The sequence below is a fragment of the Drosophila sulfurigaster genome, chromosome X (assembly GCF_023558435.1).
Source record: "Drosophila sulfurigaster albostrigata strain 15112-1811.04 chromosome X, ASM2355843v2, whole genome shotgun sequence".
Classification (NCBI taxonomy): domain Eukaryota; kingdom Metazoa; phylum Arthropoda; class Insecta; order Diptera; family Drosophilidae; genus Drosophila; species Drosophila sulfurigaster.
The window spans coordinates 26,553,617-26,578,679 of record NC_084885.1 but is presented as its reverse complement, the minus strand read 5'-3'; the positions used below and the strand labels follow the sequence as shown (position 1 = coordinate 26,578,679).

The following is a 25,063-nucleotide window of genomic DNA, read 5'->3' as shown; positions in this document are numbered from 1 at the left end:
CACGAATTTTAGAGTGGCCGCACTTACCTACTTTTATGTGCCTAAATTTGTCACGGAAAAGGCAAAAACAAATAATACATGGTCACACCTCTACAACATTCTGTTTAGAAAGAGATGCATCATTGAAAATGTCCATTAAGATTGGAATCTTCCGTCGCATCTTCTATTAGCGAATGTGTGAAAGAGAGCTTATCCAAAAAGGAGCGTTATTAATGGAAATCAGACAAATATTCCACTTACAAGTTTTGATGCTCTCACATTATTTCAAATTTTGCAATTTTTTAAAATAGAAAAACCAAAGTTGAAAAAATAATAGGAAATATACAGAGGCATAAGAAAGACGATTGCCAAGTTGATTAATTTGACCACGTTGTACAGGGATATGTTCATTGCTGAGCGAGTTGCAAAACGGACTGAGTGGAGTCGATAAATTAATAATAAATAAACTTAACTTATACTCCTTGTATATCGTCAGTGTCGTCTAATTTATTAAATTGTCTATTATCGGTTCATTTGTTTCTATTATTGTTTCTTCTTCCTTCGTCTTCTTTCTTGTTCACTCTGTTCACGTGATGCGACTTTGATATCAACACTTGCATCACAAAATCGCATCATTGAAGCAGATGCACTTGATCTAAATATGATAATATAATTTCTACAACACTTTTAATTTAAATTATAATTTATTGCTTCTCTTACTGATTAGAAATATTTTGCGATTCTTATTTTCACAATTTGTTTTTGGTGGCAACTCTCTCTTCGCAAATGCAACTCTGTGTTGGCATAAATGAAAACAGCTGATTTGAATTGCAAGTTTGGCTTGCTTTTAGTTAAATATATTTGACAAAATGAACACTTCATTTAGAAATTAAAAAATAATTGGGGATGTAAACATATACCTTGATCTAAATAAATGACTTTTACAGGTCTTGCAAGAGTAATTGATGGTGACTAAACCACCTGCAGGTCTAGAGGAACCTGCCTTATTGCCCGTTTTAATCTAATTTTGTAAAGAAAATACAAATAGAAAATTTCAAATGGAAGTACACGACTTGTTTCGAATTTTTCGCTTACATTTTTTGGAGGCCCCTCCACATTTGCAGCAGATGAAGAATTTGAATCATTCGAATCACATTTAGTCTGGGTCTTGTTTTTAGCCTTCTTGACTTTATGCTTTGGTAAATGGAAATTAATTAAATTAGTCTGATTAAATAGTTCAAAGAATTGCTTCGTATTTTTTACATACAGTTTTTTGTGACTCTTCCAAAATATCTGCCACGGATGAAGTTGGTTCTGTTTTGATCTTTGGATCACCCAAAACAGATTCACATTCAGTCTTGATCTCGTTTTTAGCCTTCTTGACTTTAAGCTTTGTCTAAATGAACATGGATTAAATCAAACTCATTAAATAGTTAAATGAATTGATAGGCATTTTGCACTTACAGTTATTGGTTTCTCCTCTGAAGCAGCAGCAATTAAATCAGTTGTAATCAAATCTTTCTTTTCTGCTTTCTCCAGTCCTTTTTGGATTTCTCCAACAGTTTTGGATTTAACCTTGTTCTTGTTTTTGATGACTTTACCGACAGCCTCATTGTCAACCTTCAATTTACGTAGCTTAGCTTCGGTAAGTTTGTCTTCAAGCGGTTTCTAGCAATTTAAAAGATACTTATTAAACAATATTGAAATTGATGCACATTTTTAACTTACATTTTTAGGAAGTCCTGCCATATTTGCAGCAGATGAAGTTGGAGTGCTTTTGAAATTTGAATCATTCGATTTAGATCCAGCCATAAATTTTGGCTTCTTGGCTTGAAGCTTTGGCTAGCAGTGCATTAAATGAAGATCATTAAAAAGTTGAACAAATTCTCACATTTTTTACTCACAATTTTCTGCGGCCCCTCAAAGAAATTTTCTACTGGTGGAGCTGCTTCGGTTTCGATCTTTGGATCACCCAAATAAGATTCGGCAATCAGTTTGGTTTTGGATTTCTTGACTTTATGCTTTGCCAAAAAATTAAAAGAAACTTATAAAATAGTTCAAAGAATTGCTTCGTATTTTTGACATACAGTTTTTTGTGACTCTTCCAAAATATCTGCTACGGATGAAGTTGGTTCTGCTTTGATCTTTGGATCACCCAAAACAGATTCAGATTCAGTCTTGATCTCGTTTTTAGCCTTCTTGACTTTAAGCTTTGTCTAGATGAACATGGATTTAATCAAACTCATTAAATAGTTAAATGAATTGATAGGCATTTTGCACTTACAGTTATTGGTTTCTCCTCTGAAGCAGCAGCAATTAAATCAGTTGTAATCAAATCTTTCTTTTCTGCTTTCTCCAGTCCTTTTTGGATTTCTCCAACAGTTTTGGATTTAAGCTTGTTCTTGTTTTTGGTGACTTTACCAACAGCCTCATTGTCAACCTTCAATTTACGTAGTTTAGCTTCGGTAAGTTTGTCTTCAATCGGTTTCTAGTAATTTAAAAGATACTTGTTAAACAATATTGAAATTGATGTACATTTTTAATTTACATTTTTTTGAAGCCCCTCCACATTTGCAGCAGATGAAGAATTTGAATCATTCGATTCACATTCAGTCTTGATCTTATTTTTGTCCTTCTTGACTTTATGCTTTGGTAAATGGAAAATTATTAAATTAGTCTGATTAAATAGTTCAAAGAATTGATTCGTATTTTTTACATACAGTTTTTTGTGACTCTTCCAAAATATCTGCCACGGATGAAGTTGGTTCTGTTTTGATCTTTGGATCACCCAAAACAGATTCACATTCAGTCTTGATCTCGTTTTTAGCCTTCTTGACTTTAAGCTTTGTCTAAATGAACATGGATTAAATCAAACTCATTAAATAGTTAAATGAATTGATAGGCATTTTGCACTTACAGTTATTGGTTTCTCCTCTGAAGCAGCAGCAATTAAATCAGTTGTAATCAAATCTTTCTTTTCTGCTTTCTCCAGTCCTTTTTGGATTTCTCCAACAGTTTTGGATTTAAGCTTGTTCTTGTTTTTGGTGACTTTACCAACAGCCTCATTGTCAACCTTCAATTTACGTAGTTTAGCTTCGGTAAGTTTGTCTTCAATCGGTTTCTAGTAATTTAAAAGATACTTGTTAAACAATATTGAAATTGATGTACATTTTTAATTTACATTTTTTTGAAGCCCCTCCACATTTGCAGCAGATGAAGAATTTGAATCATTCGATTCACATTCAGTCTTGATCTTATTTTTGTCCTTCTTGACTTTATGCTTTGGTAAATGGAAAATTATTAAATTAGTCAAAAATGATTAAATAGTTCAAAGAATTGATTCGTATTTTTTACATACAGTTTTTTGTGACTCTTCCAAAATATCTGCCACGGATGAAGTTGGTTCTGTTTTGATCTTTGGATCACCCAAAACAGATTCACATTCAGTCTTGATCTCGTTTTTAGCCTTCTTGACTTTAAGCTTTGTCTAAATGAACATGGATTAAATCAAACTCATTAAATAGTTAAATGAATTGATAGGCATTTTGCACTTACAGTTATTGGTTTCTCCTCTGAAGCAGCAGCAATTAAATCAGTTGTAATCAAATCTTTCTTTTCTGCTTTCTCCAGTCCTTTTTGGATTTCTCCAACAGTTTTGGATTTAACCTTGTTCTTGTTTTTGATGACTTTACCGACAGCCTCATTGTCAACCTTCAATTTACGTAGCTTAGCTTCGGTAAGTTTGTCTTCAAGCGGTTTCTAGCAATTTAAAAGAGACTTATTAAACAATATTTGAATTAATGCACATTTGTAATTTACATTTTTTGGAAGCCCCTCCACTTTTGCAGCAGATGAAGAATTTGAATCATTCGATTCACATTCAGTCTTGATCTTATTTTTGTCCTTCTTGACTTTATGCTTTGGTAAATGGAAAATTATTAAATTAGTCTGATTAAATAGTTCAAAGAATTGATTCGTATTTTTTACATACAGTTTTTTGTGACTCTTCCAAAATATCTGCCACGGATGAAGTTGGTTCAGCTTTGATCTTTGAATCACCCAAAATAGATTCAGATTCAGCATTGGCCTTGCTTTTCCCCTTCTTGACTTTAAGCTTTGTCTATGTAGATGAATATGGATTAAATCAAACTCATTAAATAGTTAAATGAATTGATAGGCACTTTGCACTTACAGTTATTGGTTTCTCCTCTGAAGCAGCAGCAATTAAGTCAATTGTAATCAAATCTTTCTTTTCTGCTTTCTCCAGTCCTTTTTGGATTTCTCCAACAGTTTTGGATTTAACCTTGTTCTTGTTTTTGATGACTTTACCGACAGCCTCATTGTCAACCTTCAATTTACGTAGCTTAGCTTCGGTAAGTTTGTCTTCAAGCGGTTTCTAGCAATTTAAAAGAGACTTATTAAACAATATTTGAATTAATGCACATTTGTAATTTACATTTTTGGAAGCCCTCCACTTTTGCAGCAGATGAAGAATTTGAATCATTCGATTCACATTCAGTCTTGATCTTATTTTTGTCCTTCTTGACTTTATGCTTTGGTAAATGGAAAATTATTAAATTAGTCTGATTAAATAGTTCAAAGAATTGATTCGTATTTTTTACATACAGTTTTTTGTGACTCTTCCAAAATATCTGCCACGGATGAAGTTGGTTCTGTTTTGATCTTTGGATCACCCAAAACAGATTCACATTCAGTCTTGATCTCGTTTTTAGCCTTCTTGACTTTAAGCTTTGTCTAAATGAACATGGATTAAATCAAACTCATTAAATAGTTAAATGAATTGATAGGCATTTTGCACTTACAGTTATTGGTTTCTCCTCTGAAGCAGCAGCAATTAAATCAGTTGTAATCAAATCTTTCTTTTCTGCTTTCTCCAGTCCTTTTTGGATTTCTCCAACAGTTTTGGATTTAAGCTTGTTCTTTATTTTGGTGACTTTACCGACAGCCTCATTGTCAACCTTCAATTTACGTAGCTTAGCTTCGGTAAGTTTGTCTTCAAGCGGTTTCTAGCAATTTAAAAGAGACTTATTAAACAATATTTGAATTAATGCACATTTGTAATTTACATTTTTTGGAAGCCCCTCCACTTTTGCAGCAGATGAAGAATTTGAATCATTCGATTCACATTCAGTCTTGATCTTATTTTTGTCCTTCTTGACTTTATGCTTTGGTAAATGGAAAATTATTAAATTAGTCTGATTAAATAGTTCAAAGAATTGATTCGTATTTTTTACATACAGTTTTTTGTGACTCTTCCAAAATATCTGCCACGGATGAAGTTGGTTCAGCTTTGATCTTTGAATCACCCAAAATAGATTCAGATTCAGCATTGGCCTTGCTTTTCCCCTTCTTGACTTTAAGCTTTGTCTATGTAGATGAATATGGATTAAATCAAACTCATTAAATAGTTAAATGAATTGATAGGCACTTTGCACTTACAGTTATTGGTTTCTCCTCTGAAGCAGCAGCAATTAAGTCAATTGTAATCAAATCTTTCTTTTCTGCTTTCTCCAGTCCTTTTTGGATTTCTCCAACAGTTTTGGATTTAACCTTGTTCTTGTTTTTGATGACTTTACCGACAGCCTCATTGTCAACCTTCAATTTACGTAGCTTAGCTTCGGTAAGTTTGTCTTCAAGCGGTTTCTAGCAATTTAAAAGAGACTTATTAAACAATATTTGAATTAATGCACATTTGTAATTTACATTTTTTGGAAGCCCCTCCACTTTTGCAGCAGATGAAGAATTTGAATCATTCGATTCACATTCAGTCTTGATCTTATTTTTGTCCTTCTTGACTTTATGCTTTGGTAAATGGAAAATTATTAAATTAGTCTGATTAAATAGTTCAAAGAATTGATTCGTATTTTTTACATACAGTTTTTTGTGACTCTTCCAAAATATCTGCCACGGATGAAGTTGGTTCTGTTTTGATCTTTGGATCACCCAAAACAGATTCACATTCAGTCTTGATCTCGTTTTTAGCCTTCTTGACTTTAAGCTTTGTCTAAATGAACATGGATTAAATCAAACTCATTAAATAGTTAAATGAATTGATAGGCATTTTGCACTTACAGTTATTGGTTTCTCCTCTGAAGCAGCAGCAATTAAATCAGTTGTAATCAAATCTTTCTTTTCTGCTTTCTCCAGTCCTTTTTGGATTTCTCCAACAGTTTTGGATTTAAGCTTGTTCTTTATTTTGGTGACTTTACCGACAGCCTCATTGTCAACCTTCAATTTATGTAGTTTAGCTTCGGTAAGAGTTGACTAACCATTTATTAAAAAGAATTAAAAGAGACTAATTAATTTTCAGATTTCTTAGACACACGTGGTTGTTTTTGTTTTTTTTTCGCCACGGGATTAAACTCTAAATTACAGAAAATAATTTAAAAAAACTCAAAGCATTTAATAGAATTGAAGTTTCTCATTCGCTATTCCATTCATTTCATTTTCTATAGAAGCAATTTTTCATGATTTGTGCAACTAACCTTTTTGTCTACTAAAGCAGGATCAGCCCTAACCTTCTTAGCCTTGTTCTTCTTAGCGTCTTCTTCGTTGTTAACAGTTGAAGAACTTTTGCAAAATTTTGGCTAACAATTTACACAATTAAATACAAATTGTATTTCACCGCATTAGAAGATTAGAAAACTTACCTTGTTAGCGAATATTTGCTTTATTTCACGACCCATTTTTAAAAAAATAATAAAAATTTATTGAAAATTTTCACCAGATGATGTTCGCTTAGTTTCTTTCCAATTGTGAGTGACAAAAATCACAATTCATCTACAGTGATGGACTTTGGAGCTCGATAAAATATCGATAAGTGCGATGACTTGAATTTATGCGATATTTATTAGCGATAGTTGAATGCAACTCTGTGTTGACTGTCAAACAATTAGTGGTGGCAAAAATGTTAAGTTTATTGGATACTAAGGCAATAGTATCGAAGCTGAAATACTTGAAAAATGTCAATGTTGTTTAGTATTTTTTAACGGAGAATTAAATAGTTTTTGTCTGTGTGTGACTTCTCGATTGAAAAAACCGAATATAGTATATGTAAGGATGGGATATTTTAACGAAAGTACCGCCTTGTATGGGTTTGATTTTATTTAACTATTCAAAGCACAGGTCAAGCTGTAAGAGCTGTCAAGATTTGACATTAAATTAGCATCCAATTTTATTATAATTGATCGTTATACCCGCTACCCATAGGGTATTATAACTTTGTGCTTCCAGGAAAATTCAAACTTGTGAAAGTTATTTAAGAAACACTTTTGTGTGGCCCAAAAATGTCTATTTATTTTGGGTTTTTGTTGCTTTGGCTAACAATCTGGTATATTTGCCACTCAACAATTTTATTTTCAATGCAATACTATTTCAATATACCATATATATATATATATATATATATATATATATATATATATATATATATATATATATATATCGGTATTTTTGCGGTATATTATTTTGGTATATTTTAGGAATAATACCGCAATGTTTTGCTTTTATTCATCTCACAGTCGAGCATACTCGACTGAAGCTTTCGTACTTGTTTTAATAATTTTGTTATATGGTAAAATTTTTAAGAATATTCTGGACCAATTGGAGGAGCGACCTCTTAAAGTATTTAGATTCTTGATCGGTCCGACTGTCCATATGTTCACCCATAACTCAGAGTCTATAAGGGACAGAGCCAAAATTTGTTAAACATCGGTTACGGTTAACAATTTATATATGGTATATTTATACCAAGTATATTTATAGTATATTTATATTTACCAAATGTAGGTATTTTTTGAAAGTTATAGCTATATATTTATTTGGTTTATTTTGATCGATAATATCATATTCGAACTTGAAAAAGTTTTATTACTTGATGGTTCTTGCTTATTTACTTCCATCTTAGTGCAAGACGCTGAAGTTGATTGCGTTGCCGTTGGTAAATTTAAATGTTAAAGTGCATTTTCATGGAGTGTCTTCGCCAGTCTTTGGTTGGGCAGTCAATTGATGAGTTTACTCGCATATGATTGCCTTACGAGTCCCTTGATGAATGCCATGCAATGCGGCAGTTGGCCAGACTATGAATTACCCCGTTCAAGGCAGGGTATGGCCATTGATGCCTGAAATTCTGATACAGATTCTGCCACACTTCACACTTGCTGCTACATGTTACTTCTCTTTGTCCATCTTTTGCTCTCTCTCTCTCTATCTCTCTCTTTCTCTTCAGGACTGTCTTCTTCCCGCCAGACGATTTCATCGCTTCGTAGCCGCTTTTCCCCGCATTTGACTGCCGCACTTTTTGTTGACCGCTGAAAGGCCATTCAGTGGCCATAAACTTTAAAGCTACCTCAAACACACATACACAAGTGAATGTGTGAGTGTTTGTGTTGTTTTTATTTTTTTTTATTTTTGCCGTGTATGTATTTGTATATTGCATATTGTGTATACGCAGCGTATGCCGGAAACTGGCGCCCCACTTATGCAAACGAAGTTCGTTCGCTGTATGTTTTTGAAATTGTGTGTAAGTGTGCATCTGTGTGTGAGAGTGTATACAAAGTATCGTTCACGCTATCATTGACACCAAACACGAGCGCAGCCAGCTCCAAGCATCCTTATCAACACCAGCAACAACAACGAAAACAACGACAACAACGACATCGACAGCGACTGTTGCAAATGTTGTTAACAGCAGAGTTCGAAAATTGCACAAATTGTTGCCGATGTCGAGATTGTGCACATCATGTGGCATACCCTACGCCTACAGGGTATATGTACTACATATAGCCGCAATGACTGACAACTCGTTATTGTATATAATTATTTTAATTGCTGCTTACATTTTGCCAACATCTTTAATTGACAGAATGGTGGTTTATCAATCTCATTCGCTTTCATTGAAGTTCTTTAATGGGTATTTTCCCTTGTATTTGCACAGCTCTATCTCTCTCTCTCTCTCTCTCTCTCTCTCTGCTGACACACATTTTTCTTGTTGTGCATTGCAACATGCAAATAAATCGTATAAAATGTCTGCATAAAATTCGCGTGTGTGTATGTTCTTCTTATATTACCAGTGCATTAATATCTTTTATTTTTCCCGTGCTTATACCCTGTGCAAATTGGCAAATTGGAGTAACTCGACTTCACTTATTTCATAGTTTATATTTTTATTGTTTTGGAATTGAATTTCTTATTCCATCGCTTGATGCCGTCTTTGATATTTTCTCTTAAAATTTCAGAAATTGTTGTGTACACCTTAAAGTCGAATATTGCTACTTTGTCATAGAAAGTATATTTACTTATATTTTATATGTCAATAAGCTACTCTTTCGAAAACTGCTGCTGACCTGTTAGATATTTCGCATACTTTACATTTATACCGAGTGCTTAATATATTCTTAAAAGTTTAGCTTAAATTATATATATATATATAAATAACATAAACTGAAACAATTTTAAAAATAAGTGAATGTTATTCTTAAAGCTCTAGATAAGCGCTATATTTAGAGCTAAGATTGATTTTAGGAACTTGATCTGTTTTCCGATAAAATATATAATTTCGTTCATTTTTTTGGTTTTGCGTACGAATTGGTTAATTTTTGAAATAGAAAACAAAACAGAAAGAAAATTCCAAAACCATTCTTAGCTCTAATTAAAGTACTTATCTAGAGCTGTAAAAATAAACTTTTCTTATTTTCAAAATTGTTTCAGTTTATGTTATTTTCAATGTAAAGAGCCTCGCACGGGACAAATTCCGTCATGGAATTACCCATATCGTGAATAGATTTTTGATATGAAAAGCATACTCTATACTATCAACATACCAAGTATATATTTTGGCATATTTCAGTATTTTGCTGGTATATTATTTCGGTATAACAAATTAAAAACCTTCGAATGGTTTGAAGCAATTTCAAACTATTTTTTTTTATAATGTATTTAAAATATTCTTAAAATCTCAGCTTGAATAAAAATTGGAGATATAAAATATTAATAAGAAAAGCGTTCGCAGTTGATATATTCACTATATATATTTTGAGAGCTCTATTTACATCAATATACCAAATATACATACATTAAGGTATATTTCAATATTTTCAGAACATTAATTTGCTATATTAAAATATACATTTTGATATATTTCAGTATTTTTTCGGTATAATTTGGTATATTTAATTTACAATAATCAACCAAAAACATCTCAATTTTTTTGGTATATTAATTTTTTATTTAATGATAATACACTTTTTTACAAAAACAAAAAACATACAATTTTGAATCAAAATTAATTATTTATGTTAATTAAAATTTTTTTTGTCATTCAACATTTGTATCTGTAAATTATAGTATATATAATTTATGTTTATAGCAACTTCAAAAAACGTTTGTGTGTGTGCTTTTTTCTTTTATTCGAAATATATTATTGTAAAAGAAATTACATATTTTTTATTTTGCCATTTATTAAACTTTTCTATTTTGATTATAGGTACAATACATTTATTTAATCGAAATTAATTATTCAAAATTGATTTAATTTAATTTTTTTTTTTTTTTTGCTGGGTATCAGCTGGTCTAGTCTTTAGGTTAGTCGAGGTCTACCAGCTTACACACATTTTCATATGCCGCTGCAAATTTGCACTGCGGCAATGCGGTAAGGAGAAAGAAAGGGGAAGGGGGCGAATTATAAAGAGGGGGAAGAGTGAGGTGCTGAACAAAAATCCCAAGTAAAATTTTTGTGATTTTATTGCCGTTGTTGTTGGTGTTAATGTTGTTGGATGCGCTGTAATTGCCGGCAACATTTGGTTGCTGCTGCTGCTGTTTATTGTTGTTGTTGTTGTCGTGATGCTATTATAATTGCAGGCCTCGTGTTGTTGTTGTTGGCGGCGCCTCCTCGTGTTGCACGTTCCAGTGATTCGCTATTGAAGTCTGCTGTTTCTGCTGCTGCTGCTGCAGCAACATCAAAGCGCAATTTTCCAGACGTTTTTTATTGCATATTATTTTCAATTCGTTGCCGTGCCACGCCCCACCGCCCCCTCGCTTCGGTTAGCAACAGCACAGCAGCAGCAACAACAACAACAACAAAATGAATATAAAAAAACATCATTATCATCATTAGCGTCCCGCATTATCATCATTATAAAATGTATTTTCTTTTTTTTTTATTTTGCTTGGTCAAATTTTGTTTTTGGAACGTTTAATTGAAAAGTGAAATTGATTTTTCCAACTGCTTTTGATTACAAGTGAAAATTGTTGAATTGCTGTCTTCGCCTTTTTGTTGTTTTCCATCATCTTCGACTTTAGCTTTTGATTTTGCTTTGGCTTCATCTTTAACTGCTTCTCGATTTTTTTTTCGATTTTGTTTTTCTTCGTAATTTTTCGCTTATCTTGTGTTTTTCTTCATTTTGCATTAATTATTGAAATTACATTTCTTTTTTATTTTATGTTTTTAATTTTCTTGCTTCTTCTTGCTGCCGCTTCTTCTTCTCTGTTAATTTGCCCAGCGAAAATCTTTACGACTGCTGCTCATTATTTTTGTGCACTTTTCTTGTTGTTGTTGTTGTTATTGTTATTGTTGTTGTTGTCTATACAGTTTTCCATTTAGCAGTTGTGAAGTTTTTCCGCTTTTCTTCGCGCCATGCGTTCAATTGTTGTTATTGCTGTTGTTATTGTTGTGTATGTGTGTGTTTTCAATTGCCTCTTTAATTGCACGATAATTACACAAATGAAACATTTAAATCAACGAAATTTTCCAGCATTTTCCATACGCACTCACACTTCCAATTATAACATACATATATCTCAAATAATGTATATCAGCAGCAGCGATAGAGAGAACCAGATATAATGATTAATCTGAATGTTTTTTGATATGAATGATATTCAAAAACATTTGGTATTGAATGATACTTAAAATATAATATTCAAATGATTATAAATATATAAAAAATTTGTGTTTTTCAAACATTTTCTTAAAGCTTCTCAAAACAATTTCAATTTTTAGCTTTGTCATTTGAATAAAAGATTTAGGCATTATAATTTTTTTATAAGAAACAATTTTTTCTGTGATTTAAATATTTAGTTGGTGTTGGTTTATTGTAAATTAAAAAAAAAAAACAATTTCAGTAATGCTTTTTGCTTCCTTTGTTAGTAATAACTTCATATATCTTCTTCAGAAATTGATACAAGGAAATTATGAAGTTAAAGGACATTTAAAGCTTCAACAATTTTATTTGCATAATTTATACTATTATGTGTAGTAATTTGAAATGTTGTAGATTTATTGGTTAACGTTGTCAAGAATTGTCACAACATTTGTTAAAGTAACTTGAAGCCAATATATAATTATTGAGAATTTATTTATGACGGAGAAAGTTCTAACATGTGTGAGTGTGTGTATGTGTGTGTGTGTGTGTGAGTGTGAGAGTTTTCTTAGCGGCAATTCAAGTTTAGTAGAGCTGCAAACTGGCAACTTGAAGTGACTTTTGCGATTGTTTCTAGCGTTCTTCTTACCTCTTCTTCAGTATCTTCTTCTTTAACTTGTTTCTTCTTCTTCTTCTTTCTCGTCTGCTTGCAGTGTCTGACAATTTGCGAGCAAAGTTGCAACAGAGTGGCAACTGAAGCGCAACCGGCCAAGAATAACAAACCAGACGACGAAGACGAAGACGACAACTTATTCGAGTTGTTGCCACAGACTTTTGTAACAAAATAAGAGCCGAGGGAGGACAGAGGACAGCGGACAGCGGACATCGGAAAGGCAACAGCAACAACAAGAGCAGCGTCTGATTTTAGAGGCGGCAACATGTCGTCGACAACAAGACGAAGAAGGAGTTGCCGCCGCCGCCGCCGATGCCGAGTTGCCAACACATTTCAATTGCTGGCAATTGCCTTCTATTGCTGCTGTCAATTTGAGCTGTTGCTTGTTCAGGGGCAACAGCAGGCGACCTCTGGCGGCCAGCAGCAGCAGCAACAGCAATTGAAATATCAACAATTGCAATATCAAATGCAACAGCAATATGAATATCAACAGCAGCAACACTACCAGCAACAGTTCCAGCAGCAGCAACAGCAACAACAACAACAGCAACAGCCACATGTATTGCCAACAGCAACACAGGAGCAACCGAACGATTTGTTTTCGACACAACCAACTCAGGTGAGTGCATTTCACAATATTATTATTGTTGTTATTTGCATTGATTGAATAAGCTGGCGAATTGATTGATGCACTGATTGAAGTGCCTGATTGGTTTACATTTTCGTTTCTATCGCCAGCAACCATTCAGCGTATTTTACTCAAGTTACTCAAGTATTAAATTGTTCTAAAGTAAAGTATTACTAAAGTATTGTAAATTGATTGCAACTGATTAATGCCCTGATTGATATGCAGTACAGAGTGAATCATTTGTTCATTTAACAATCTAAGGACTCTAAGGACAATCTGCTCATTAAATAACGTTTATTAAATAAAGTGAAGATTGACGAAATGATTGATACACTTTTATTGAATCGAACAGAATGTCTCACGTAGTTGACTAACCTTTAAGCAAGCAAGTTAATTGATTGAACACAAGTGATTGACATTTTCTTAGAATTAGGTTTATCTTAAGCTATTGATTGAATTGATTAAATTTTTTATTGTGATACATTTCTTTTGGGTTTCTATAAAAAGCGGATTTTATTTTTAAGAAGAATGTTTCCTATTTGATTGAGGTAACGATTGAGCTGGTGCTTGATTGATCTCTTTATTTACTTGATTTCGATTGGGCTTATAATAAGTCAATTAAATTTGTTAAGCTTTGGATCTGATTGATACATATTTCTATATGATTGATGCAAAGATTGACCTGCTGATTGTCGCACATATATTAGCTCACAAATTTCTAGGAAAATACATTGTCCAAAATAATGATTGATTAGTTACAGTTTATTGAGCTTCCAGATTGAGATGACTAATGATTGAGCTGTTATATGATTGAAAACTTTATTTACTTGATTTCTTTTGGGTATAGGAAAATCAATTAAATTTGTAAGGTTATGGACCTGGTTGATAAATATTTCTAATTGATTGAGGTAATGATTGACCTGCCGATTAATGCACACATACTTCTCCAAAATAATGATTGCATAGTTGCATTTGATTGAGCTATTTAAAGTGAAAGAACTTAATTGATCATTCAGATTACTTTTATTGTTCTCCGAAGTAAGTAAAAGTTATGGGGATTTCGGTTGGCTAATTAACTAATTCTCTTTAGTGGGGACTAAATTCATAAGCTTGAAGTTGAAGTTCTGATGATTGAAGTGCTAATTACAAATTGAAGTGCACACACACAGCGCTGTCCAACTTTGGTCACCCAAATGTTTTGTATTGAAAGCGCTTAATTATGTATGCGTGTGGACTAATTGAACTGATCGAGCTCTCAAGATTGTGAACTGAATGACAGAAATCGATTGCTGAGTGCTGATTGATTGTGCGCGCTTAACTCGGAAGACACTTTTGTGCAGCGTTTGCGGTTTAATAAACTCATTGTGTAATTAATTAATTTGGTGACGCAGCTGCAAAAGTGCCAGCGATTTTGGCTTTTCAGTGGATTTTCTCTCTCTTACTTTCGGCTACCTATCCGACAAATTGAATTTGAGATTGCGATTGTGCAGCAGCAGAAGCAGCAGCAGCAGCTGCTGCAACTGCTCTTAAGCAGCCTCGAAGGAAATCCCCAGTGCCAACTTCACTTGACTTCAACTTCAACTTCGGGTTTTCTTTCTTGTTTTGCGCTTCTTCTCAACTCGAGAGCTCACCTCGGCCTTAAGTTCAATAAGCTGATTAGCTAAATGAAATCAGCTGGCGAAATAATCTAAGAAAAGTCGTAAAAAAAGAAGCAAAAGAAAAAAAACTTTGACTTTGTTTTTCCCCTCGTTTTCTTTTTTTATAGGCGTTGTTGGGAGCCACTTTTGCGCGTTCTTTAGCCCACGACATCCTAATTTGTGGCTCTTAGTGATTAATTTGTGTTTGATAGACTTTAAGTTATATTTAATTAGAGACCAACTTTTTTTGTTTGCCACCATCAACCTTCTGTCTTTTCTCCGTCAAAAGCAAACGTTTAATTTGACAAAAACAAAAAGAAAAATCCCACCAAATTTTTGTTTGTCGTTTTACATTAACGATGGAATTAATCTTATGACTTGACGAACATTTATGAGAGCCTTGAAAAGGAGATGACTACAATATTACATAAAATTATAGTTAAGAATTGATTGAGAAATTGTTGTATTTAGTTTTTTCCTTAACAATTTATAAGTCTTAAGAAGTTATTCAGAGTTTCTTCAATTTTCTTTCAATTTTAATATTTTTTTATTTAATTTATTTTTTAAAATTTACTTTTTGCTATTTCAATATTCTTAAACTTCTTAAGTTGGTTGAAATATAGTTTATTATTATATTTTATTTTATATGCTACAAAAAATGATCTTTTATCATTTTTGTGTCTCTTTTTTTAAGATAATAATAAGTATAATATTAAGAAATTATTCTGAGTTTCTTTTAAATTTTATTTATTAACTTTTGTATTGAACGTTTCTCAGAGATTGTTGAATAATGGTTTATTATTCTATTTTCTATTTTTTGTCTTTTTTTGTGTTGCCACAAAATGCAAATATTGTGTGTTTTACCTCTGAAACCATAAACTGTGATAATGAAGGAATTTATATTGTAAATATATTTGGGAAATTGCAGCAAGCACAATTTCAGCTATTTCAGCTGCAGAATACGCTGCGGTAATCCACTCGCCACTCGCCACTCGTCACTCGCCACTCGTCGCTCGCCGCTTCCCATTCAGCAGCTATTCAACCACTCGTCATTCAACCACTCACCACATATCCCAAAAAAATACAAAAAAAAAACGCAAAAACAATCGCAGCCATATTCGAACCACTTTCACATGAAGTTGTGCCTCATAAACCACTTTAACCCAGCAAATTGCTTGTGTTTTTGATTGTCAAGGGGACTGCGAGCGCGCGTCGTGGGGTTAACGAGTAGCGCATATCGATTGTCCAGTGTCGATTGTCGATAGCCCGATTGTCGCTTGGCAGCGCAAAAAAAGGAGGGGGAAAAAACTTTATTGCTACTGCGAAATTGTCGAAGCAAACTGATATTTGGCCAATACTTGACAGCCAAGCGATAGCTCAACATTTCGTTTGTTCTCATTGCGACTGCCTTTCGCTTTGATTGCCTTCTGTCTGGCGAGTCTGGAGGACAGTAAAGCATTCACCGCATCAGCCACCGCATCTCTGCAACACACACACACACACACACACACACACTGAGCCAGCCAACTGACCAGCTTCAAGTGGCTTTTCTCTTCATTTCTTTATTTCGTTTCTCCCGTTTTTTTCTCCGTTTTTTTGGGAGAACCTTTCGCATTGCATTTGCCGGTGAAGTTAAGTGCAGTCGCCGTTTTCTTCATTCCGTCGTTGTCGTTGTCGCTGTCGCTGTGTCCTTGTGGCTCCTGTTTTATTTCATTTAATATTGTTTTTCTCGCTTTTTACAACTTGACTGCTGTTCCTATACTCTGTACATAATGACAGTTGGGTAGCTTATAGAGGTAGTTAAATGTTTTCGATTTGGTTTCCAATTTCAACCTATTAATTAATTTTTGATCAAACAAATTTCATGTCTCCTCTGCATTACTGGCTTACAAGTTCTTTTTATGAATGACTCATATTCAATTTCAACAAAAGCTATAGATATTAAAATATTATATACGAATCTTTAGTAATTACAGGGTATTTTTTTATTTTAATGGATAGGTCACATTCTGAAAATTTCAGCTTAGTCTCTTAGAAATGTAAATGTTAGATAATTAAAGGGTATATTTTTTGACAATGAAAAAAACAAGAATTATTTAAATTTTCAAGGTTTTATTGAACAATTTATAATTTTTAAAATTCAAATTATGAAAATTTTAGAAATGTAAAACTTTTATAAAAGTCTTTAGTAAGTACAGGGCATTTAATTATTTATTTTCTGGCTATGAAGAATTACAAAAATTATTCCAAAATTATTCCAAAATCAATTCAGAAATTTCAAATTGTGAATTTTTAAAATTAATATTCGGAAAATTTTAGCTTAATCGATTAAAAAATGTAAAACGTTTATAAGATTATTTTGTAATTTTAGGGTATTTTCTTTTTTTTATGAAAATTAAATAGATGAACTTGGCAATTTTATTAGCTTGCTTTTTAATATGTTTGGCTATGAATGTGTTTTTTTTATAAGAATCGAATTTCTTGATAAATTACAGAGTATAGTGTTGTCTCTACAAAGATCATAAAAAAATACTGTAAGAAACCCTAAAAATAAAGAAATGAGTATCGCATACGCAATGAATTTCAATAAGTTAAATATATCAATATGTTTTTTTCGCAATTATAAAATAGAGTTTTTTTTACACATTTCCGTATATTACAAATTTCCTTATTTGCAGGGTGTTTTACAGTATTTTGTTAATCTTTAATGGCAAATTAATGTTGTTACTAAACTAAATTCTAAGTTTCAAAGAAGTTGAGAATGTCTTTTAGTGATTTCCAGGGTAGGTTCGATGCCATCCTGTGATGTGTTGAGGCATCTGACTTGGTTTTACTTTACGTTTGTAATAAAATAAAATCCGCACCGAGCCCGGGGCGTCATGTGGCAGCATTGGCTTGGCCTCTGTGCCACACTGTGCCACTGCCCTCCGGCCACATGCAACGAGCATGGACATGAAAACGAATGTGAATACACACACACATACATAGAAAACTATAAAATATGTGTGTGTGTGTGTGTGTGTGGCAGAGAGGAAAAGCTGCTGCATTTTATTTTACCATTTGGTTCCATGGCAAAATTTATGAATTTCGACTCGCTGCCGCCGCAGTCGCCGCTGGCCGCACATATGCGGTTTTTATATATTGACACTTAAAATTTATGGGACTTGAAATCTACAAATCGGACGGGACGGGACGGGGTGATGAGGGGCGGGGCGGTGTGGGCACTAAGCTCTGCACCCTCCAAGATGAATGTAAAATAGAGAGAAATTGTTTTGTTGTGCGCAAACTATGAAAAGTCAGCGACAGCGGCATACACACACACACATACACATACACACACACAGAGAACGCAGGACACACACTTACGTAGTTCAGCTGGAACGCTGTTAAGCTGACAAAACTGAGCAGCAAATCGAGCGTGAAATTTCATAGGGTCCAAATCCATGTGAGAATGCATAACACACATACACACACACACACTGAACACTGAACGTTGCCAGCTGCCGAAAGTGTTAATAGTCGAAATAAAGAGAGAGAGAGAGAGAGAGCATGTGGACAGCATTAACATAATTTGATTACAGCTTAATAGTTGAACAACTGTTGCCGTAACAGCTGGCTGTTAAATTAGCTAATGGAGTTCAGTTCACATTTATGTTAAAGTGCCCAAAAGTGTGTGTTGAAAGTTTTAGCTGTTGTTTTTTTTGCGCTTCATTTTGATGTTTATATTTTATTAGTTGAATTTAATTAATGGATTTTTATTTATTATTATTTATTTAAAAAGAAAGAATACTACAGTCGAGGGTGCTCGACTATATAATAAGATTAAATTAGTATTCATATTATTCTTATAATATACCAAATTAATATACCACAAAATACAAAAAAAAATACCGAATACTATACTTGGTATAGTGCTATAGTACTGCATTCGTTAAAGGCAAAGCAGTGCTGCATTAGTCCTATGTTATACTAAATTAAAATACCACAAAAATACTAAAATATACTAAAGGTTATATTTGGTATATTAATATAATACTGCATTCAAAATGTACCATAGATTACAAAATAAACCAGACTGTCAGCCAAAGCAACTGCGATTTTTATATTGAAACCATTTAATGGCATACTTTAAATTTATTACTATCTTAATAAACCAAATATAACGCTTGGTTTATTTAGTATCTTTGTGGTTTTATAATAATTAAATAAATAATTTAGAATGGCATGGAAAACACATTAAAATATGATATGATATGTTAAGTAGCTTAACAGTGACTTAACAATTCCGAAAACTGTAAACTTTTCCATTGGAAACTTAACATATTTAAACAGCTGCTAAAGGATTTTACTTAACACAAGTTATTTAATTTTAAAAATTAGAATTTGTTAGACAAATTATCATCAACTGGTTTATTTGTGAATAATTTAATTGATAAAAGAAATTTAATATTTTGCACATTCTTAAATTAATCGTACTTTATCAGGATTGCAATTAACATAAAGTTAAAGTTAAGTTAATTTTAATTTTAATTTTAATTTAATTTTATATCATACAACAAATATAAATGAATAAACAGATGTAATTTGTTGCACATTTTTAAAGTACGTTAACAGAAATGCAAACAACATAAATTAAATAATTTAAAAATGTTAAAGTAGTGAGGGACCATTAATGAAAGATAATTTTTGTTTTAAACATACAAAATAATTTATAAAACAAATTAAATATTAACATAATTGCAGCTGCAAGATGTTGAATAAAAGTAAACAGAGCTGATGCGATTGATTAAGATGCATCAAAATGAAAGTCAACGCATTGCAGGTTATGTTAAAATATGTTAATTTACATAATGTTAAGTTGCAAAGTGCATGTAAACCAAATGCAAATTTAAGGAAAGAGAAAGAGAGCGAGCGAGTGAGATATGTTAATGTTGTTCGTGACTGTTCGCTGTTATTCAAAGAATTCATTAAGATCCGTTGAGTTGATGAAATGATTTTTATGCATAATGCCATCATATTTCATGCTAGTCAACCTCATATTTCAAGACATTTTAATATGCTGGACTGCATAGTGTAAACTGCAAGTCGCAAAAAGCGAAAGAGAAAGAGAGAAAGACAGTGAGAGAGAGAGAGAGAGAGAAAGAGAGAGCGAGTGCGTCTGTCAGCGTCAAAGCTGAAAATCGCTTAAGATTAATGATGCAAAAAAATTGAGCATCATCAAAGAAAGTGAAAATGGAATTAGGTGCAAAGATGCCGAGAGGAAACCAAGAAAGAGACAGAAGGAGAGAGAGAGAGCGAGAGGATGAGGATGAGGAGGGACAAGTACGTGCAGCACGCAAAGCGGAAGAAAATGGCGGCATAAAACTTAACTACAATAAGCGGCAAGCCAAGCCGAGCCAAAAACGAGCTGGCAACAAAACTAGAAGACAACAACTACACACGAACTGATGTTCGTGGCATGCCTAAGCTCCGTCTATCTATCTGTGTGTGTGTGTGTGTGTGTGTGTGTGTATGTGTGTGTGTGCGGGTGTGTGTGTGTGTGTACACACAACATGTGGCAAGCAGTTAGGCCAAAGTGCTCCACGTACGTGCAGGCGGAAACGGAAGCGGAAATGGCAGCAGCAACGCCGACGTCAACTTCTACGCCTACGCCGAAGTCGAAGTCGACTTCGGTCGCCATTGCCTATCGCTGTGTCGCCATTTGCTTTAGTCATCGCCATTGCTTTGCTTTAGTCGTTCAGTCGAGTTGTCTTCTCTCCCCTAGAAATTAAAAAGAAAACGCTTCACGCTAAGCCCAAAATGAAATGTTGTATGTCCTGGCGCTAATACGCGACACTCCGCAACCGATATAGCCATTTCTGCTTCTTATTCTTCTGCTGCTTCTTGCCATTCCTTTCCTTATTTCCGACCCACAAAAAACTTTGCATTTGCTTCTCACACACACACAAACATACAATCAGATTGCTACCCGCACACAATTTTATTCACTAAGATGGCACAGTGATTGTCACAGTTGTTTTATGCTTAATTTTATTACAACAAATTTCAGTATTTTCTTAACAAAATATTTTCATAATTCGAATTCGATTTTTCTACAACTAATTTCCAAATCAATCTCAAAAATATTGGCATAATTAGAATCGATCTTAATATAACTAGTTTCAAAATAAATCTTTAAAATATTTCCATAATTAGAAATGATTTTCTTACAACTAATTTCAGTACTTTCTCAAAAATATTTTAATAATTAAAGTGGGTATATCTATTAAAATATTGCTAAATTCGAATCGAATAGAATTTGCATCGCATTCTCTGACACAATTTATCATTTTAATTGCTCTATTAATGTGGCATCAAATAAATTTGTGAACTTACCATTAGTCAGCTTAAAAGTATGCTACGATTTTAATTCAAGCAAAAACTTGCGCAAAAACTGTAGCATACTTTTGAGCTGGCGATTTATTGCTCTCACCTATTTGTGTGTTTTGTATATACATACATATTTGATTATTGTTTTAACAAGTTTGGTTAATTGATTGGGAAAACAGTCTCATGTTCTCGCAGTTCATGAAAGTAAGTTGAACCGAGCGATTTGACACCACTGTGCAGGTGAAGCTAAGGCTGAGGGCAAGCCAAGTAAGCAAAAGCAAAGTAACTCGATGCTGGCGCTTGGCAGCCAGCTCCAAAGGAAGCTGAAAGCCAAAGCCGACGTCGGCTTCGGTTTCAGCGTCGACTGCAGCGAAAGAGTTTTGGTGGAGGGGGCGCGGAGGGGCGACCAAGGCGAAAAATAATTAGCGCGTTGCGTTTATAAGTTTCCGGTAAAAAGCGTTTTACGCTTGTTTAGCATCGGATGATGGCGGCTGCCAGACGGAGATTAAAGCCTGATATATTAATGAACTATGTAACGGTTTGCGAGTTGGCAAACTCAGGGGCCAAAGGGGGTGAGGAAGAGGTGAATAAGGTTGGCTCGTAAGTGGAAGTTGCCGCTGAAATTCCCATTGCTGTTCATAATTGCCAAAAAGCTTTAGTCTTCCCCTTCCCCACTCTGCTGTTAACTCCCCCTCCTCTTCCTTCGTCTCTCTCTTCTTTGCTTTGGCCTCCCCAAAAGGTTTGTGCTCTGTGCAGCAGCAAGTTTGGCCAACTATTTCAATTTGCATGCGTGCGGGCAAAACTTTCTTTTTTATATATTTTTATTTTGCACTCCACCTCTCACTCTGTCTCACGCTCTCTCGCTTCCTCGCTCCCACGCTCGCTGTGCATTTCCCTTTCCTTTCTAACATTTTTTTTCTCCTGTTTTTCAAGTGCTGCATTTTTGGGTTTGCAACTTGCAGTCGGAATCATGCTAAATTGCTTTCAAATTGCCAAATTTCTAAGCAATAAATTTTCGAAAATGTGCGAGAAATTTTCGAGCATTTTTCTGCGTTGGCGGTTGTCATTGCTGTGGCTCTTGCTGTGGCTTTGCTTTCAATTTCCATTACGTAATCATGGACAAAATTGAAAAAGTTTTCAACACACTCTTTTTTTTGTGTCAACAGCTTTTTTTTAAATATAATTTACTCATTTTTTTGTTTTTGTTTTAAATGCAATTAAGCAATTTTGTTGCAAAATTGTGCAAAACTTGTGTGAGCTTTGTGCTTTAAATCAACTTAATTAATGCACAATTAGTTTGTCTAAACTTTTACTTTCTGCTTTGGTGGGCATCGTTTATTAAAATGTGCGACAGATTGCTTTTCATGGCATAATTTTATATCAAATATGATATACGTGTTTCATGTGTTGAATAGTTTGACAATGACAAAACATGTTTATGTGTTTATTATTTATTGATGTTGCGAAATCTGTATGAATTATTTAGATATTCGCTGTTGTTCTTTTGTATTTCAGGTTGAGAAAATATTTGTATTTACAATAAAATTGATTGATCAGTTTAAAGAGATTACATTTTGCACTTCACTAAACCAAAAACTGAGCTGTCTGGCAACGCTCAACATCATTAAGTTGGCTGCATTTCAATTGAGGGGCAATTTTATGCTATGTTAGTAGCTTAAGTTTATAAATCGTTTACTGTTTTTTTCGTATTTATGTTTTATAAAATATTTATGTTCACAATTGATTGATCAGTCTAAAAAGATTTCATTTTGCCAATGACTAAATCAAAACTGAGCTGTCTGGCAACGCTCAACATCATTAAGTTGGCTGCACGTCAGCTGAGTGGCAATTTTATGCTAGGTTAGCAGCTTAAGTTTCATAAATCTTCTCGAATGCGAAATCGTAAAACAGTTTGTTTCACTTTTGAAGACTTGGACTTGGGGAAAAGTTGAGCGCTACTTCTCAGCGAAGGTAATGCGTAAAATTGAAGTGCAGTTCAGCTGCAAGTTTGATAAGTGTTTTGTTGCCACAAAAATGTGAGATTCAGATGAGCTTAGCTTGCCTCCCTCTGATTCTATGTGTGTGTATGTGTGTGTGGAGTCCTTAAATAGGATTCCAAGCACAACAAGGACTTGCAATCTATATTTGCTGCTGTTGGGGCTTTGGCAAACAACCAAATGGCGTATGCATGTTTCATACTCTTGCGTCCCCAATTTATTCTAAAAAAAAAAGCATAGGGGTGTTGCAATAACAAAGCCTGCCTCCCACCGAAAAAAAAAGAAAACAAAAATAAAAATAAAAGGGACTTCCTGGGAAAAAGTCAATCCGTTGGCGCAAAAACCAAACGAAGCCAAAGCCGAACCTAAACCAAACCAATTTGCAGCATTTCGTTATAAACTTGCCACAAAATAGTTGCAAAAATTTTACGCCAACTGCCTTTGGCTGGCCCTTAGTACTCCCCCCCCCCGAGCTCCCGAGCCGGCAAACTCATTCGCGCGGCTCAGCCAATTTTTTTTTTCTTTCGTTTTGTGTATGGTTCAGAGCAACGCAAACTTTTGCATTTTTCGCATGTGAAAACAAGCAATGGCAACGTCGCAGTCGCAGTCGCAGTTAGCGTCAACGGCGACGACGACGTCAAATGCTGTAGCTGAATGATAAGCGTCAGCGAAGCTCTTTAAGCTAGCGGCATTACAATAACAAAGGCTGCCTGCCTGGCAGCGGATTAAGTGACACAAATAGTGTAAGAAGGCGAAAGGGACGAGGACGAGAACGAGAACGATAGAGAAGCGAGAAGGCGAAGTGAGCGAGGTGGCGCTCTGTGTGAGGACTGAGGTGGGATGAGGTGTGGTGAATATCGGCGTAATGTGCAGTAGTAGGCTGAGGTGGTTTTGAAATGACAAGAGTGTGGTGGCTTTGCCATGGCTTGCCATGCATGTAGCGAGTGGTGTGAGTTTTGACTGCGAGAGGAAACTGCGCACACAAATGCAGAAATATGTCATGTGCATGTCGCGTTGTCGCTGTCGCTGTCTCGAGGCTGCTTTTAGCAGGCAAAGCAGCAACAACAACAATACAAAGTAATGCGATGGTGAAGATAACGAAGGGCTCTGCGTTGGCGCAAGCGAGATGACAACAATAACAACAACAGCAGCGACAGTAACAGCAACAGCAATTGCATTGTGAGGTCGTCTCATTTTGGGGTCAAGCCAGCAACGGGACAGCAATGTTGCACTTCTCATTGTCGCCAACTTAAGCTGACCGCCCGCTGTTGCCCGCCCGCTTCCCCTGCCCGCAGCCACTCTCACTCCTTTTACACGACTCACACTCTCTCTCTCCCTCTCTCGCACATGCATTTGCACGTCATTCTTTTTGCTTTTTCTCTTTTCTCTTTACTCGTTTTTTTTTTTCATTTTTGGCTTCGTCATCGTCTACTTCATTTCATTTCGTTTATTTACCTTTTTGGTTTTTTTTTTCTTGCGCTGTGCAAAATCACGGCCGCTGACCAACAACAATAACATTAACAGCAACCAGCAAGCCAACAACAATGCTGGCACATCACCTCATCTTCTTCTTCGTTCTCCTCTTTTACTTCTTCTTCTTCGCTGCCTTCGCTAATCCCCACTGCTTACAAGCCAAAACTATTCAAAGCTCGTGCTCGACATTGTTATAAGGAGCAATGTCGCCGCTGTTGTCGCCGTTGTACTTTTTCTTCCTCCTCTTCCTTCTTGCTGCCTTTTGCACAACTTAATAAGAATTTGAATTTGCAAATACCCTAGACAACGCAATAGCAGCGGGGTAGTTGCGCTTGCACAAAGTTATTTTTGTTTTTTGATTGAAAAGCCATTCTACTTTATGTTTATGCTAAAAGCAATCAAAAGCTAGCATTCGACTGTTTATATAC

At 34.4% G+C, this 25,063-nt stretch overlaps 2 protein-coding genes across 5 annotated transcripts in view; one reads left to right on the top strand and one right to left on the bottom strand.

Moving 5' to 3' along the window:
• Positions 1 to 25,063, top strand: part of LOC133847537 (serine-rich adhesin for platelets) — a 115,556-nt gene that overhangs the window by 15,341 nt on the left and 75,152 nt on the right. For all 4 annotated transcript variants that reach the window (XR_009895171.1, XR_009895172.1, XM_062282667.1 and 1 more), the window contains one exon: positions 12,572 to 13,150. Coding sequence is in view for 2 of the 4 variants with exons in the window: in XM_062282667.1 (XP_062138651.1) it covers positions 12,797 to 13,150 (354 nt within the window). In the remaining 2 variants the exon portion in view is untranslated. The remainder of the gene's footprint in view (positions 1 to 12,571; positions 13,151 to 25,063) is intronic.
• LOC133848788 (eukaryotic translation initiation factor 5B-like) lies at positions 599 to 6,781 on the bottom strand. Its single transcript, XM_062284481.1, has 25 exons — positions 6,651 to 6,781; positions 6,486 to 6,587; positions 6,073 to 6,264; positions 5,876 to 6,004; positions 5,704 to 5,802; positions 5,440 to 5,643; positions 5,239 to 5,367; positions 5,067 to 5,165; positions 4,803 to 5,006; positions 3,971 to 4,099; positions 3,799 to 3,897; positions 3,535 to 3,738; positions 3,338 to 3,466; positions 3,161 to 3,259; positions 2,897 to 3,100; positions 2,700 to 2,828; positions 2,528 to 2,626; positions 2,264 to 2,467; positions 2,067 to 2,195; positions 1,884 to 2,000; positions 1,708 to 1,821; positions 1,444 to 1,647; positions 1,247 to 1,375; positions 1,075 to 1,173; positions 599 to 634 (listed from the first exon to the last, which is right to left on the bottom strand). The coding sequence occupies exons 1-25, from the start codon at positions 6,684 to 6,686 to the stop codon at positions 599 to 601; spliced, it is 3,318 nt and encodes a 1,105-aa protein (XP_062140465.1). The 5' UTR covers positions 6,687 to 6,781.